This window comes from Condylura cristata, unplaced genomic scaffold (genome assembly GCF_000260355.1).
Source record: "Condylura cristata isolate star-nosed mole 26May11 unplaced genomic scaffold, ConCri1.0 scaffold00016, whole genome shotgun sequence".
NCBI classification, from domain to species: Eukaryota; Metazoa; Chordata; class Mammalia; order Eulipotyphla; family Talpidae; genus Condylura; species Condylura cristata.
The window spans coordinates 11,451,069-11,467,907 of NW_004567117.1; the positions used below are offsets into that span (position 1 = coordinate 11,451,069).

Consider the following 16,839-nt stretch of genomic DNA (forward strand, 5'->3'; position numbering starts at 1 on the left):
AAAAAAAGATTTATTTATTTATTCATACAGAACTGGGATACAGGCCAGAGATGCGGAGGGTGAGAGGAGGATTCACCAGGGACAGAGCGGGGAACAGAACAGGCAGATAGATCATCGAAGTACATGATCTTAGGGGAGCAGCGGGCGGGTCAGGAGAGTTCTGCCGCTCCATGTGGATCTCCTCCGGGGCAGGCAGGGATCGAACTCATGTGGAAGTGGCTTAAGCCTCATAAGTGCTTTAACCCGCTGCGCCACTACGGAGGGCCCTTAGGTGGAGTTTTTAAGAATTTATTTTTCAAATAAATACTGGTAATACATAAATGAATTTGAAAGGTCCAAATCTTGCTTTCAAAAATTTGCCAATTAAATATATTGTTATAAAATTTTCACTCCTCCCCCCACCCTGAAGAGTCTTTTTCTCCCCCATAGGGTAATACGATCTCATTAGAGAGAGAAATAAATATTCATTTATTCTGTCATTAATGATAGAGTTGGTATGGAGTTATTGTAGCGCACACACAATTGACAGGTTAGTCTTGTCTTACTGGTTGGAGAACGTTGACTTAAAGCATTCATTATTGTTTGATTCTAGACAACGATCCTTTAAAGGAGTTTTGACGTGGGTTTGGACTATAAAGACCAAACAGCAAAAATGACATGTTAACATAATCTATCCTAACAAGAAATATAGGTGTGGTTCATACAATAACAAGATATATGGATTTAGTTTATTATTATTTATGTATTTTCTTAAATTATTGTTAATTTTTGGACAGTATTTGATTTCTTCTCTCAGGTGTAGTCCCATAATTCTCCCACGATCATAGCATCTGTGATCCATTACCAGTCTCTTGCACTTTTCCCTTCCCTTATTCACCCTCTCAATCCCTCTCCTCTGCTTTATGCTGCATATCTATGGTCAGCTTGCAAGTTTGGCTTTTCCTTATCTTTTATTTGTTTTCTCTATATTCCACATATAAGTGAAACCATCTAATATTTATCTTTTTTCTTCTGACTTATTTCACTTACCATAATCTTTCCAAATTCACCAATGTGGCTGCAAATAGCATGAGTTTATATTTTTGATTGCTGAGTAGTATTCCATTATGTATATATGCCACCTCTTGATCTATTCATCTATTTGGGGGCCTTTAGGTTGTTTCCATGTCTTGTCTATTGTAAATTGTGCTGCAGTGAACATAGGAGTGCAGGTTTCCTTTCACAGTAGGGTTTTGTGTCCTTCAGGTAGATTCCTAGGAGTGGAAACACTGGGTCATATGGTTGATCCATTTTTAGTGTTTTGAGGAAACTCCACATAGCTTTCTATAGTGGCTGGACAAGTTCACATTCCCACTAGGAGTGTAGGAAGGTTCCTTTTTCACCACATTCTCACCAGTGTTTGTTGTTTCTGGTTTTTAAAATGTGGTCCTTTCTTACAGGTGTGAAGTTGTATCTCATTGTGGTTTTGATTTGCATTTCCCTGCTAATAAGTGTGTGGATTTAGTTTATATATCATTTGTATGTGTACTTTTCAGTTATGTAACCCTCTAATTTTATCACATTTCTCCTCCTTCTTTTTCTTTGGGGGTGGTATAGACCATGGGGAATTCATATGCTGGGCAACTGAAATCAGCTCGATTTGAGGAAGCTCTCCACAACTCCATAGAAGCCTCTCTCAGATGTAGTAGTGTGGTACCTCGGCCAATTTTTTCCCAGCTGTACTTGGACCCTGACCAGCATCCTTTCTCATCTGCAGGTAAGTCTCTCAGTCTCACACCTTTGCAAATTCCTTTTAGAAGAAATGGGATTTCCAAATCTGGAGACCTCTGAAGTAAATTTGTTCATTGTTAGAAAATACTAAGTCTCTTTGTCTTCAGATGTCTCTCAATTTTTTTTCTTTTGGTTATTTCCCATAATAGCTTTTGATTAAATTAGCTATGATTTATCTGCTTACCCAGATGTAAAACCCAAAGTGGAAGATCTCGATAAAGATTTGGTACACCGCTACACTCAAAATGGAAGCCTGGATTTTTCTAACAATCTAACAGCTAATGAAATGGAAGATGATGAAGATGATGAAGAAATGTCTGATTCAAATAGCCCACCAATCCCCTATTCACAAAAACCTGCCCCAGAAGGGTCTTGCACTACAGATGGTGGGTTTTGTTTTTGTTTTTCACAATCCCTCTAATATTATCTGACTAGTTTGCAATCATTCCAAATGTTGCTCAATGCTGAAAAACAGTTAATCATGGAAAGGAATGAGGAATGAATGATTGTTTTTTCCTGTGGCTTCATAGCAGTTGTCTATAAGAAAGACAAGTATTATCACTGTATCTCAGAGATGAGAAACTGAGATTCACCACATGAATGATTTCTCTGAGTTGGTATGTGGCAGAGGCAAGTTTAGTGTCAAGTGAGGACTTTTACAGCACTCCAGTTACTTCCTGCAAGAATACTGCTGTTTTAGGAACATTTTAGTGTTCTCTCATTCTCCTCCTTTCTGTTCTACCTTTGAAACAATAATGAATATATCAGATGCTTTATATTTGCCATTTGTTTTGAACACCCCCCCAGTATATTTTTATTGTAGAAGATAAAAATTGCATAAATTTATAGTCCCATTTTCTTTAATTTTTTTCAAATTTCTACCAAGACTTTGTAAACACATTTCTAAAAAGAAAATCCTACTGTAGAACATTTTTAATATTCATGGTTTTGAGAGTGTCACAATTTAGTACTCTCTTCTCTCCATAATAGTATTCAGTGCTGTTTTCTCACCTTTCCAAACTAATTTGTTTATGTAGTCTAATTTTTCCATATTAATCAGAGTATAACATTCATACCCTGACTACTTGAGTCCTGGCAATTCCAGTGCATGAAAATCTTGGTGTATGGGCACGGGTGACTTGGTGATGGGAAACCCGTGGGGATTACAATTGAGATGGAAAAAAAATGTACAAAATGATGTAAAAATAAACTTGAAAAAAAATCTTGGTGTATGGGGAGGAGAGGGATAATATTTCAGTATATTTCTCCTATAAGCTTGAAGTGCAAAAAAATTAATTAGGATAAAATGAGAGTTTAAAATAGGCAAAGCCAGTTGATGAGTACTTTGGACAATGTTATTTTCTTTTCTGAAAATCTTATAAACTATAAAGGGCCCCAGAACCCCTGCCCATGTGATGAGGATACCTGAATAATTCTGGTAGCTTATCTGCTCCTAATTCTCTACAAGTGGTCTCCAGTAGTGTTATGACTTCTTTGAGTTAGGTGGACCTTGGGCACATTATTCCTATGAATTTACTAACACATCATTGGTTTCCTTTATGTCATATATTTATTATATTATATCATATTAGATTAGATTCCATTATATATAACCAGACTCCTCCCACTCATCTGTAGGTTTAAAGGCTCACCAACTATATATTTTGATATACTCAATATTGATGGAATAAATGTCTTTAGCCCTGTGAAGTTATGGGAAGTGAGTGGCTTCCACTTATCTATATTACATCTGTTCTCATGCCTTTTATTAATTGTTCAGTCATCTTGTTTATCAGTTAACTATAAGTTGAAATACTGTTTTAAAAGTGTCAGTTTATCACTGAGCATCTCATAAGAATTACGTGGAGCAAAACAACAAAGAAGTAATTAAGTAGAACCAGAGTAAAAGCTTTAGAGAATTTTTTTGGATATGAAATTTTATAGCAAAATGGCAGAAGAGTTTCCCTGCTTTTCCCATGTCCTAGGTACATTTATCCCTCCGGTATCTGCCACTATTGATGTTACTCGTAACCAGGTATGGAAAGTTGCAACACCAAAAAACTTAGTGCTTTAGTAAATAGCAAGTATTTCATAAGTCTTTCAGTGTGGCTTATTCCAAGAGTTCTCTCACTGACAAGGGAAAACAGCCCTGAAATTTTCTTTATAAAAACAGCAGTCAAAGAGGGTCCTATAATGTGTGTACTTGTGTCAGCATCCACCTTCGCTTCATGGGAAATTCTCTATTTACCTAAGGCTTAAAGGAAGGTAAAACTATTTTTAGAGGCAATTTAGATAAGCAGATACTTAACACCTGATGGGCTGCTGGGGATTTCCATTCAGATGTAAATTTTGGCTGCTAATTTCTTATGTAAATTATTGGAATAGTGTAGGTTCCTACCCTGCTGGGAGGCAGTGATTGTCTAAAGAGGTGAAGGGCACCAAATTTTAGATCTCCAAATACTGCTTTGATTACTTTTCATTTGTGTTTACAGCTGTCTCAGTAAACGGTTCCCTCCCCCCATTTAGATTACTCAGTAACCTTCAAGTTGGAGATAGTTGAAGAATGCAAATCTGTTCTTCTGAAGTGAAAACCTTGACTATTTTCTTAAGGAAATGCAGATGAAGTTTATAAAAAAGGACCCTATACTGTTATTCATGTTTTAAATTAAAATAATTTGCTGCAGGAGTTCTGTTTTGGGGGCAACATTTTCAGAAAATAAAAACTATTTAAGGGCAACTTTGTCAAGTAAATTGTTATTTGTATGCCCACAACTTATCTTTCTTTCTTTGCATACAGTAAACAGGCTTAGGTCTTTCCCTGGTCTTCCAATAACTTACCTCTAACGAAAGATCCTATCTTTTTTTCAAGGACTAGTTTAGATGTAATTCAGAATTACTCGACAGGGGAATAGAGATTTCTTTAAATTTCGTTTGAGGTTTTACTTAAGATTTAATACTTGAACGCGATTAGATTAATAATCTGACCTATTTCTAATTGGGAAAACAACTACCTGCTTGGAATATTTTGATCCTACAGTTTTTGTAATATAATCACATTTCATACTCTTCAATTGTCTACCCCTTACAAACACACACAACTTACTTTTGATCTTTTTCATAAAAACTAAATTAAATATTGTTCTGGGGATCTCTGATCATGTAATTTATAATCAGCTGATCTGAATTCCAAGAGTGAGAGTTTGGTGGAAACAGTCAGTTAATAAATATAGTAAAAGGCCAAGTACCTGGCAGGTGAATATACTTTCATATTAACTACAAACTGAAATGAGTTTAGAAACTTTTCCTTGATTTTACAACCATTGTTGGTCTTGAATTCATTCCTTACTGATCCTGTTACTGGACTCAGCCATGTCTTCTTTTCACTTTTTTTCTCCTATTCAGTTTTCTTTTAATTAAATTGCCTATGTGACTTGTATTAGCAAGTTGGGGGAAAAAAATTCAACTTAAAAAAAAAGACTTTTTCATTTTTTAAAAAAAGCAGTTTCAAATTTACAGGAAAATTGGGAAAATAGTTATAATTCCTTTCTTATCCCCACCATTTCTCCTATTGTTAATCTCTTACATTTTAATTAATTTTAGCCTATAGTTTATTTGAGTTCCCTAATTTTTACTTAATGTCCTTTTTCTATTCCCAAATCCCAACCAGAATACCACATTAGATTTATGCGTAATGTCTCCAGCAGCTCCCCTGGACTGTGACTGTCCTTTTTTTTTTTTTTTGTATGTCCCTCACAGTTTGAGGAATAATTGGTGAGATATTTTGTAGGACACCTTCTACTAGGATTTGTCTGATATTTTCCTCCTGGTTAAACTGTCATTTTAAGTTGGGGTATGAAAATCACACAGATGAGGTGTCATTTTCATCATACTGTGTCAAGGGTTAATTTGACCAACTTACTGTATGGCTGTTGATTTTGACTCAGGTCACCTGCCTGAGGGACTTTATCTCTCCTTTTTCTCCCCTTTTCATACATGGAAAGGGATGCTCAGCCCATTCTCAAAGAATGTTGTGCTATGCCCTACCTCCTAGAATATGTAATATCTACTTCAAATATTTAGAATTCTGCTTTATGGGAACTTGTTTCTTCTCCTCCTTTATTAATATATTCAGTCATTTAATATATCATTATGTGCATATGGACATTATTTTATGTGTTGGGTTATAGTCCAGTGTTCCTTTGCTTTGTCACTCAAATTGTTCTGTAACGGGGAGCATTTACAGTTGATCCCTGTGCCCTTTAAACATAATCCCATCATTGTGGTTTTTTTTTCCCCTTTACGTATAAAATAGCATGTTTCCCCTTTTCATTATCACAGGCTCCTCTTGAAATAAAGATTTTTGAGATGAGACATGTTTCCCATAGAATCCAGTTGTTGTTGAATAATTGTTACATTTGATCTCTCTGTGTCCTTACGGTAAATGATATGTGCTTCTTAATTTGAGTGTGCTCTCTTGTTCTCATTATATCATACAAATCCCTCTAAAATCATGTTTCTTCTATAAAAATTCTGCTCTTTTTAGATATTCTCCATAATATTGTCTTCTTGACTATACCCCTCTTTAGCACAAAAACAAAACTATAATATCCCTCCTTGATCTTCTTTTTGCTACAATGTATTGCTTTGAGAAATCTAATCAGAAATGTCACTCTCCAAAAAAAAAAAAAGTTGCTCAAATCACAGTCACTTTTGTGATGTGCAAAGCTATGAATCTCAAGGACTCATCAGCAAGCATGAGCTAATTGGATGCTGACATAACCTGTGAGCGGAGAGGCTGGTTTATTAAGTGCCCACCAGAGTTCAGCCTAGAAAGTTGGGTGGCAGCACTTAGGAAAAATGAGCAAAGAAGCTATAGTAGAGTGTCCCATATCAGATTAATGGAAGGTGAAGCATTATATGAGTCAGAGAGATGTTAATGATGATGAAGCTGCCTCTAAATTAGCCTCAAGAGATATGGTTTCCAATTCCAGCTTTTCTGTTTGCTGTTGTATTTGACTTTGGGCCATTTTCTCAACATTTATGGTCCCTAGTATCCTCATGCACATACCAAAGAAATTGGTGTAGATTAGGGTTACACAATCTTTGACTCACAGATCTTAGAGTAATATATCATCTTTTAAATCCTTTAGGGTTTTAAAAACAAATCGTGATTACATGGCATGTAATAAAGAACTGACTTGAAATTGAAAGTATTTTAAAGTGATATATTAATATACTCTGATATTATTCATGTATATGAGAAATGCCCACATTTTATCATTCTGTGACTGATGCTTAATTTACTTTTTTTTTTAAGATTTATTTATTTATTCATACAGAACTGGGGTACAGGCCAGAGATGAGGAGGGTGAGAGGCTTCACCAGAGACAGAGTAGGGAGCAGAACAGGCAATTCGACAAAGTACACTGCTGAGGGGAGCAGTGGGCGGGTCAGGAGAGGTCTGCCGCGCCATGTGGTCACCTCCGGGGCAGGCGGGAATCGAACTCATGCGGAAGTGGCTTTAGCTTCTTAGTGCAGTGCTTTAACCTGCTGCGCCACCAGGGAGGGCCTGTTTAATTTACTTTTAACTGATTGTGTAAGAAAAAGCAAATATATTTGACAATTTTTAAAAAATGTTATACTTTTGGTGGTGTGAAAGGGGAGCTAAGAATATTTAGATGTTTCCCAGGCGCAAAAATAAATCAACATCTATTAGTAATATCCAAATTTTAGAGTTTCTACATTTTAGAAGTTTATTTTTATAATGTTTGCATTTTTTCCTCTATGTGATGAAAATGTTCTGGTTTCTGTCTGCAGAATTTCTCTGCAATAACATTCTGGTGAAAGAGGTAGTGATTTTTCTCTCATATGAAAATACAAATTAGAATATAATCACTAAATTTTTACCTTATTATTGCATTTTTTAATTTAAAGATTTATTTTTATTTATTTATGCATAAAGAACTGAAGTGTAGGCCAGTAATACAGAGAGTGAGAGGATTCACCAGAGACAGAGTGGGAAACAGAACAGGCAGATCTACTGAAACAAACTGCTGAGGGAAGCAGTGGAAGATGTCCTGAAAACATTAGTGCACAGAATAAGTGACAAACCCCAACTCAGTAATTTAAGTAAGATGAAATTATGAGAAGAATGGGCTTCAGAATGTTATTTGACCTTCTCCCCAGCCTCTTGTCTCTACTCACAGACTTCTGTCACATAGCAAGGAATAAAGCTGCCACAAAGTTGTGTTCTTTGGCTCCACGTTCAGAATTCCTGGGAAAAGGCTTTGATTAGCTTTGTTGAGCCAGATGCCTAACCCTGGAGCAATCAAGTATGGCCAGAGAGGTGAAATAATACAGTGACCAGCTTAGATCTGATGTCAGTTCCAGATCAATCTGGAATATCACAACTCTCCAGGGGAACCACTGGATCAGAATACATTTTTCAGAAGATGTGAAGATTGATGACCTGATGAATTCGTTTAACAAATCATGATATACAAAGTAGTTTTGTGGCCCTCCCTCGTGACACAATGGCTTAAAGCACAGCACTGCAAGCTAGCAACAGCTGCTTCAGTGGAAGTTTGATCCCAGCCCCAGAGGTCACCCACATGGTGTGGCAGACCTCTCCTGACCTGCCCGCTGCTTCTCCTCTCTGTACTGTTCTGTTCTGCTTCCTAGTCTTTCTCTGGTGAATCCTCTCACCACCCTTGCACCTCTGGCCTATACCCCAGTTCTGTAAGCATAAATAAATAAATCTTAAAAAAGTTTTTTTTTAAAAAGTAGTTATGTAAGATTATTTTTGCCATGTTTTTTCATATTATCTTGTCTTGTCATACCTAGTGAAAATACCAGCTTTGAGTTCTAATTCTAGTCCCATCATTTGTGAGTCACCAAACTCTGAGCTCCTGTCACTTCCTATTTAAAATTAGTGTTTCTGTTCTGTTCTGAGCCCATTTAGAGAAGGACATTTTAACTGAAAGCAAAAATACTGTATTAACACCTAAAAAATTACATATATTTTCCAAAGTTTGCTGTGTTTTATCATTTTCTTGTTTGTGGACCAGAAAATATAAAGTTGTTAATGTTGGCTAAATCCATTGAATTACCTGCTTTTTATGTCTTTTCAACTCTGCTCAGAGAGGCACCTATATGATAGATTTATCTCCTGATTGGAGTGTATGAAGTTGATTTTTTAATCATTTATCATTGAGGTAACATTGGTTTTTATAACACTGTATATGCTATAGGGGTATAGGTTCACACATTTCATATGTATATTACCAGACCACGCCAACCACCAAATACCCACCACCCTCCCCCAGAGTCCATTAGACCCCATGCCTCCTTTGTATCCTACTCCTACCCTCCCATCTACCCCAGGTAGTCTCAATTCTGTAGTTATATTTCTAGGTTTCTTTTGGTTTGATTTTGTCCATTCTTTGTTTTTGTTTCTTTACAATCCAAATACAGTGAAGTCATCCAATAATTTGCCTTTCTCCTTTCTTATTTCACCTAGCATAATCCATTCACATGTAACAAATGGCACAATTTTGTCTTTTTTAAATAAAATTAGTAGTCGTGTGTGTGTGTGTGTGTGTGTGTGTGTGTGTGTATAGCTAGACCTATAGCTAGCTACCTAGCTAGCTATATCTATATATATATTTGTAGCTATATATATAGGTATAGCTATATAGGTAGGTGTGTAGCTATACCTATGTATGTCAGTATTTGTGTATATATGTGTGTGTGTGTGTGTGTGTATAGGTACAGCTACATACATTGATTTTTTAATCATTTATCATTGAGGTGGCACTGGTATTTATAACACTGTCTATATACCTATTTGTCTGTCTGTCTCCCACAATTTCTTTATCCATTCATTTGTAGGTGGACACTTAGGTTGATTTTATAACTTGGTTATTATAAACAATGCTTCAAATAGTGCGCATATCCCTTCAAATTAATATTTTTGTATTCTTTAGAGAAATACAATTAGTGGAATTGAGAAACCTCCATACTGTTTTTCATAGGGGCTGGACCAGTGTATGAAGGTTCCTGTTCTTCACACCTTTGCCAACACTTGTTTCTGATCTTTATTATATAGACCAGTTAATTTATGACAAAGGAACCTTAAATTTAATAATTCCAACAAGTAAATTTGCTCTCCAACTAAGTGATAAAGGGATGTGAGCTTTCTCTATATTTCACTGTGTCCTTCTTACTGGGTTTTAGGTTTTTGTCAAGCCGGAAAGGATTTGCGTTTGGTATCTCTGTGTATGGAACAAATCGACATCCCAGCAGGATTCCTTTTGGTTGGGGCTAAGTCTCCCAATCTCCCTGAACACATCCTTGTGTGTGCTGTCGACAAGCGATTTCTACCAGATGATCATGGGAAAAATGCACTTTTAGGTGAGTGTTTCATGCCTATAAAATTCCTTCCAAGATAGAGTTAAAAATATACGTTTAGGCCCTCCCTGGTGGCGCAGCGGGTTAAAGCACAGCACTGAGAAGCTAAAGCCACTTCTGCATGAGTTCGATTCCCGCCTGCCCCGGAGGCGACCACATGGCGTGGCAGACCTCTCCTGACCCGCCCGCTGCACCCCTCAGCAGTGTACTTCCTCGATCTGCCTGTTCTGTTCCCCACTCTGTCTCTGGTGAAGCCTCTCACCGCCCCTGAGCCTCTGGCCTGTACCCCAGTTCTGTATGAATAAATAAATAAATCTTTAAAAAAATATATATACGTTTAACCTCGATCTGCCTGTTCTGCTCCCCACTCTGTCTCTGGTGAATCCTGTCACCCTCTGCATCTCTGGCCTGTACCCCAGTTCTGTATGAATAAATAAATAAATCTAAAAAATATATACGTTTATTTTAAATGATGGCAGAATTTTTAAAAATCATATTAATGCTTAGTTCAAGTATGAGACATTTTTCTTTTAGTAACTTCTTTAAAATTAGTTGTCATTTTTAATTCACTCTCAGAACATTTGCCTTAATGAAACTTTTTTTGACTAAACATTAAAGACCAATATATAATTTATCCAAAATTAATATTTTGGAAAACAAAGTAGAGTGATTATGGGTCTGGGCCTGATGTCAGTTCAACTCTCAATTATTCAGCTGTGGATTATCCCTTTGTAAGTTATTTATAACTTTGCAAAGCCACCAATTATTCTAATTGCACTTAATTACATTAGTTCATCCAAAGTAAGTAGGAATTTATATGCTATTTCTTCTTCCATCTCCCACAACTTTCTGAATAACATCTTTTATTTAGCCTTTCTTAGTTGCAAATGACAGTGACATATTTAAGTTTGTGATATGTATGATGTATAATAGATAGCTTCATCTCAGAATTATTTTACTCTCTAGTATTACTTTGAGTCTGAACTTTTACTCCACAACATATCTTCCTTTTATCATGGGAAATAATGCAGAATGGATTTAATTTTTAAAGTACTTTAATAATTAAAATGAAAAATATGAGGGCACATGGGACTTGTTTCTTTTTGTTCCTGTGTTTCTCTACAGTTGCGCTTATTTCTCAGAACATCTATTACTGTGGCTGGACAAATAGATGTTTTTAGCAAAAATATCATTAAAAAGAAAAGAGGGAAATGAAAGGGAAAAGAATTCAATTATATTGAATATGAGATATATTTTTGTTTACTTGGTCATATTCTTCCTAGTGTTACAATGTCATTGGAGTCTAGAAAAACACAAATCACTACCTTCCACTACCTTGAGTTGGAAAGTTACCTTGTGATTACATTCTAAAGTTTCCTTAAATTGCAGTTCAAAGCCTTTTTTTAATTAATAGGAAAAATAGCAATTTTCACTTTTCATATGTTTTATAAAATGTTCATTTTACTTTTTGAGTGAAATTGAGGAGATATTTTATTACATAAACCTAATGGTAAATTGTATACATTTAACATTAGCAAAGCAGTTCCAGGTATTCCTTTATTCATTCCATAGTATTTGTTTAAAATATACTATGTCACAGAACTCATGCTATGATGTGAAGGCACAAAAATGATGAGCTATATAGTCTTTTCCCTTGCAGAGTTAATGACATATTTGAACTGGTCATAGAACAACTTTGGAAAACTTTTTATCATTTGAAAATCATCATAGTTTTAGCAAAGGGGACAGTTTATAAGTGGCTCTAACTACAGGCAGAAAAATTTCCCCATAATTCATTTTTGTTAAATGAGTGATTCTTTGTGAGTTAAGGAGTCCTCCTAGAATACAATGCTAAAAGGAAATGACACCGTGAGAAAAATATATTTCATAATCCCACATAACGTAGAATATGAGACCAAAGATCATGGACTATCAGAACTAAGTTTAAATTCCCTATTTCTCAGACCTTCCTAGTGGTGCAAGTGTTAAAGTCTCAGTGTTATCAAGTTATCCCCAGCTACAGCAGCATGAATTTGATCCCCAGCCAGGGAGCTGACCCACATGGTACAGCAAGACTTGTCCTGTTTCACACATTGCTCCCCTCAGCAGTGTATTTCAATTGATATACTTGTTTTGCTCCCCACTGTGTCTCTGGTGAATCCTCTTACCACCCCTACCCACTGTGCCTCTGGCCTACACCCCAGTTTTTGTATGCATAAATATGTAAAAATAAAAAATAAAATCTTTTTTAAAATTCAATATTTCTCACTTAGTACTTGAGCAAACTATTTATCTTCTTGAAATCTCAGTTATCTCATCTATATAAAATTACTGATAATGCTAACCTTGCAAATGAGATGATGTTTATAGGTACCTACCCAGCATGCCTGACCCACAATGCCTGACACATAACATTTGCTCTTTAAATGATAGCTATTCTGCCTTTCTATCATATTATTAAGTACCCAATAGGCTTAGAGTTAGAGGCTTGTGAATTTAACATAATTTTTTGCTAATTACTTCTCCAAGTAAAAGTGTAGTACAACAAAACACTAGAAGTTTTTTTTCTTGTGCAAGTATACTATTGAGATTTATATATATATTAAGTTATATATATTCAGTACTCTATTATCCGAAGTTCATATTCATCCACCATTTCTTATGATGAACTTTTTAGTATGCATTAAAATATAGTAGGGAAAATTATAAGCTTCAGATATTCTAGAATCCCTGCAGTTATCAATATCAATTTGCCTACATTTTTATGTAAATCATGCAGATTCCAAAGACTGTGGGGAAATTGATTAAAATGTATATTGATGCAGTTGGCAGTGCATGTGTCCAAAATCTACCATGCAGCTGGAAGACTTAATTGCCAGAAAAACTAGAAAGGTAATTTCTAGTTAAGAGGTGTTATTTTGTGCTTATGACAATAAGAAGTTTGAGCAGATAGTCTCTATTACACCAGAACTAACACTGAAACCATATAAAGTTTTAAAAAGGAACTGCAGGATTCTAACTCTATATATTGTTCATTTTCATCGTTAATGTAAAGTTTCTCTTCTTTGAAGACTATATAGATCTACTACTTTTCTACTTTCTCACCTCTCTTTTTCCCCACATCAGACAATAGGTAGAGGGAAAGATAAAAACAAACAAGTCCCAATTATTTCTTAATTGGACCTGTCAAGTAAGCCTTGTTTGAGGGCACTGTCTTTAATTATTTTTTTTTGGTCTTTAATTATTTTGTCAAAAGTCCCTTACAGCTTTTTACTGTGCTTTGTACTACCTTACAATTTTCCATCAAGTCATATCACACCACAAGGTGCATCCCCAGAAGGCAATGATATTGTCTGTCTTCTTAATGCAAAAACCTACTTCTTGAACCAATAAGTAGCACATAACAGAGTACAAGTATTTGTTGGATGGATGGATGGTTGCTTGGATCAACTGATGGATGGATCAACTGGATGGATGTTGGGTGGGTGAATGGATAGATGGATGGGTAGGTGAGTTCACCATGGTTATTGCAATATATATCCCAATGCCAAGCATCCATTTAGGTGCTCAAATGATAATCAATAAAAACAGATTGAACTCCCCATTTCTCAAAACTGAGTTGATTGTCAGCATCTTGCAACTGGGATATTGTGCAATATTCTGTCTTTAATCCTCATTGCTTTTTTCTTCTTCTTGCCTTGTATGTACTTGTTAATTGTGATATGTCTCATCAGTCACAACCAGATGATCTCACTTTTCATTTTCTTCTGTGCATTAAGGGGGGATTGAAAAGTAAATTTCCAATAAAGGAAAGCATGACCACTCATTCTCCCAGTTTTCTCCTATTCTATGTCCCCTATTCTAAATAATTGTGTGATTTTTTGTTTGATTAATCTGAGTGAGGAATTCGCTTAGATGTTAGAGCTAAAGTAATAACAAGCTAGTATGAGGAAATGGGGGTTGAATAAAGAGGAAACGGAAATCTCAGGAAACTCATGCCATAAAGTACAGTTCCACCTCATAGAAACTGGAAGACAGACAATGCTGAGTTTACACATCACTGTCCATGTTGCCCTTTCTGCAGAACAGCCTCTTCTTCACAGCTTAAAATTTGTTCTCCCCATACTTTAAGTAACATGGGATTTCTTCCTTGTAAAATCTTACAAATTCAGTACCATTGACAGACTCTATATTTATTTTAAAATTCCAGAGGACAGATTCTGAATGTCGAAGATTAGGTCAGATATGAGTCTATAGTCTAGTCAACTGTGGCCATGGAGGCAAGTCCACACTATAGTAGGGCAGAGAAACAGAGATGGATTAGAAAGTTCAGAGACAAGAATATGGAGGAGGGGACACAATGAACCTCTCTAGGACCAAACTGTTTCATACTTTATGTCAAATAAATAAATACTACCACCTGATACATTCACTGTTTCCTTAACCATTATGCTTTTGGAGCTGTTTTTTTTTTATTATTATTATTTATTTTCAGTCTTTCACTGTTGTAAAATAACAGCCAAGTGTTTTTTGCATCAAAATTCTTTACCTCTTATTTCCCCTTTGAATCACTGCATTGAAACTAGGAAGTTATTGAGCCAAATATTATACATATGTCTATGAAAAGATATTGTATCAACTTAAGAGGCTACCAGTAACTTTGGTTTTCCTCCTTCCAGGGTTTTCTGGAAACTGCATTGGCTGTGGAGAAAGAGGATTTCGGTATTTCACAGAATTTTCCAACCACATTAACTTGAAGCTCACCACCCAGCCAAAAAAGCAGAAGCACTTAAAGTACTACCTAGTCAGAAGCTCCCAAGGTGTGCTGTCAAAAGGACCGCTTATCTGCTGGAAAGGTAGGATCAGTTCCCAAAAGGGAAACAGAGGAAGTGAGGGTATTATGATAATGACAAATGAGCATATGGAGTCCAGAATCCAGGTGTGGTATAGATAAATATCCCAAACTCAGAAGGTTATTCAAAAGTGTAATTATCCAAAACCCTCTCACAGGTTATTTCACTTTATCCTTTCTCTCTCTTTTTTTTTAAATTATGACAGTTCTTTTTTTTTTTTTTTTGATTTATTTATGCACACAGAACTGGGGTACAGGCCAGTGGTATGGGGGTGGTAAGAGGATTCACCAGAGACAAAGGGGAGAGCAGAACAGGCCGATCGACCTAAGTACACTGCTGAGGGGAGCAGCGGGTGGGTCAGGAGAGGTCTGCCGCGCCATGTGGGTCACCTCTGGGTTGGGGATTGAACTTGCACTGAATGAAGCAGCTCACACTGAAGTGGCTGCAGCTAGCTTACAGTGCTGTGTCCAGACCTGTTGTGCCACCAGAGAGGGCCTACCTTTCTCTTTTTTAACAGAGACTTTTCAGGCTGAGGAAAGTATCTTTGTATTTGTCTCTTGGTTGCATGGAGTACAGCTCTCAAGGAAAAAGTGGGACCCTTTCTAGTTCTGTCAGTTGAGTACCTACCTCCAAGTGTCACTTTTCTGGTCAAATGCTCTTTCTACTTTGCTTAGGTTCTTTGGTAATTGCAAGCAGCTGTATTTTTCTATTTTAATTACAATTCGACATACTTTAGCATAAATAATTCTCTCATCATAATACCCTAGAAATGCATTATTAAGTTGACAGTTTTATTTATTATCTCTGAGGAAGGATTTAACTTATAGAAATAAATGCACTTGAAACTTCACATTCATATCATTAATAGGATTTGCCACAAGGCCTATTTTATTGCATTAATGTAGTGGAAGATATCCTTATACTGGTAAGCAGTTTCTAAGATGCTGATTTCCCCCTTTACTATTAATATTATTATAATAAAGATGGTATAACAATTTTCAGTGTAACTTCAGTTTTGTCTGTATATGACTTTGGTCTAGATATGAAAAATAGCATTAAAAGTCCAAATTACAACTGCAGATTTATCTGTTCTTCAACACAATTACTCTTGGTCACATTTGAAATGACATTTGACTCTTTGGGAAATGACTGCATGTCCTTACCAAGTATCAGCCGGAGTTTAAAGCACATGACCACTGAATCATAAGTAAAGTGGTAATTTTTTAATTTTTAATTTTTATTCTAATAAAATCTAAGGAGTCTTCTTCTAAGAAAAAATAACAAATACTGATAAAAGGTAAAAATGGAATACACTTCTGCCTTTCAACTGTTTTTTTACCCCATTTTTATTTTGGTTACAAAAAATATTTTTAACTTATTGTTTAGTTCTCAATTATAATTCACCTTTCTCATAAAGAATAACATTCATGAAATAGTTTGTGATACCTTGTTTCTTTATGAATTCTGAAGCCTCATGTTTATAGCAGATGCTGTTTTGGAATTAGAATTGCATATATACAAATGTAATACCAATATGCATATATCACATATATGTATATAGTACCTATAATGTGGAGATTTCCTTTGAGGCCAAAGTACACAGATTCTTCAAGGAAGATCATAGCATAAAACATTATTAAAAAAAACCTGCCTTGGACCCTCCCTGGTGGTGCAGCGAGTTAAAGCACAGCACTGCAAGCTAGCTGCAGCTGCTTCCATGTGGTTCAATCCCTACGCTGGAGGAGAGCCACATGGTGCAGCAGACCTCTCCTGACCCGCCCGCTGTTCCCCTCAGCAGTGTGCTTCA

At 35.9% G+C, this 16,839-nt stretch overlaps 1 protein-coding gene across 1 annotated transcript in view; it reads left to right on the forward strand.

The window, feature by feature from the left end:
- The window catches only part of GREB1L (growth regulation by estrogen in breast cancer-like), a 218,656-nt gene that overhangs the window by 128,792 nt on the left and 73,025 nt on the right, over positions 1 to 16,839 (forward strand). The window contains exons 4-7 of the mRNA XM_012725965.1: positions 1,597 to 1,756; positions 1,959 to 2,156; positions 10,006 to 10,182; positions 14,859 to 15,035. Coding sequence (XP_012581419.1) covers positions 1,600 to 1,756; positions 1,959 to 2,156; positions 10,006 to 10,182; positions 14,859 to 15,035 — 709 coding nt within the window. The 5' untranslated portion in view covers positions 1,597 to 1,599. The remainder of the gene's footprint in view (positions 1 to 1,596; positions 1,757 to 1,958; positions 2,157 to 10,005; positions 10,183 to 14,858; positions 15,036 to 16,839) is intronic.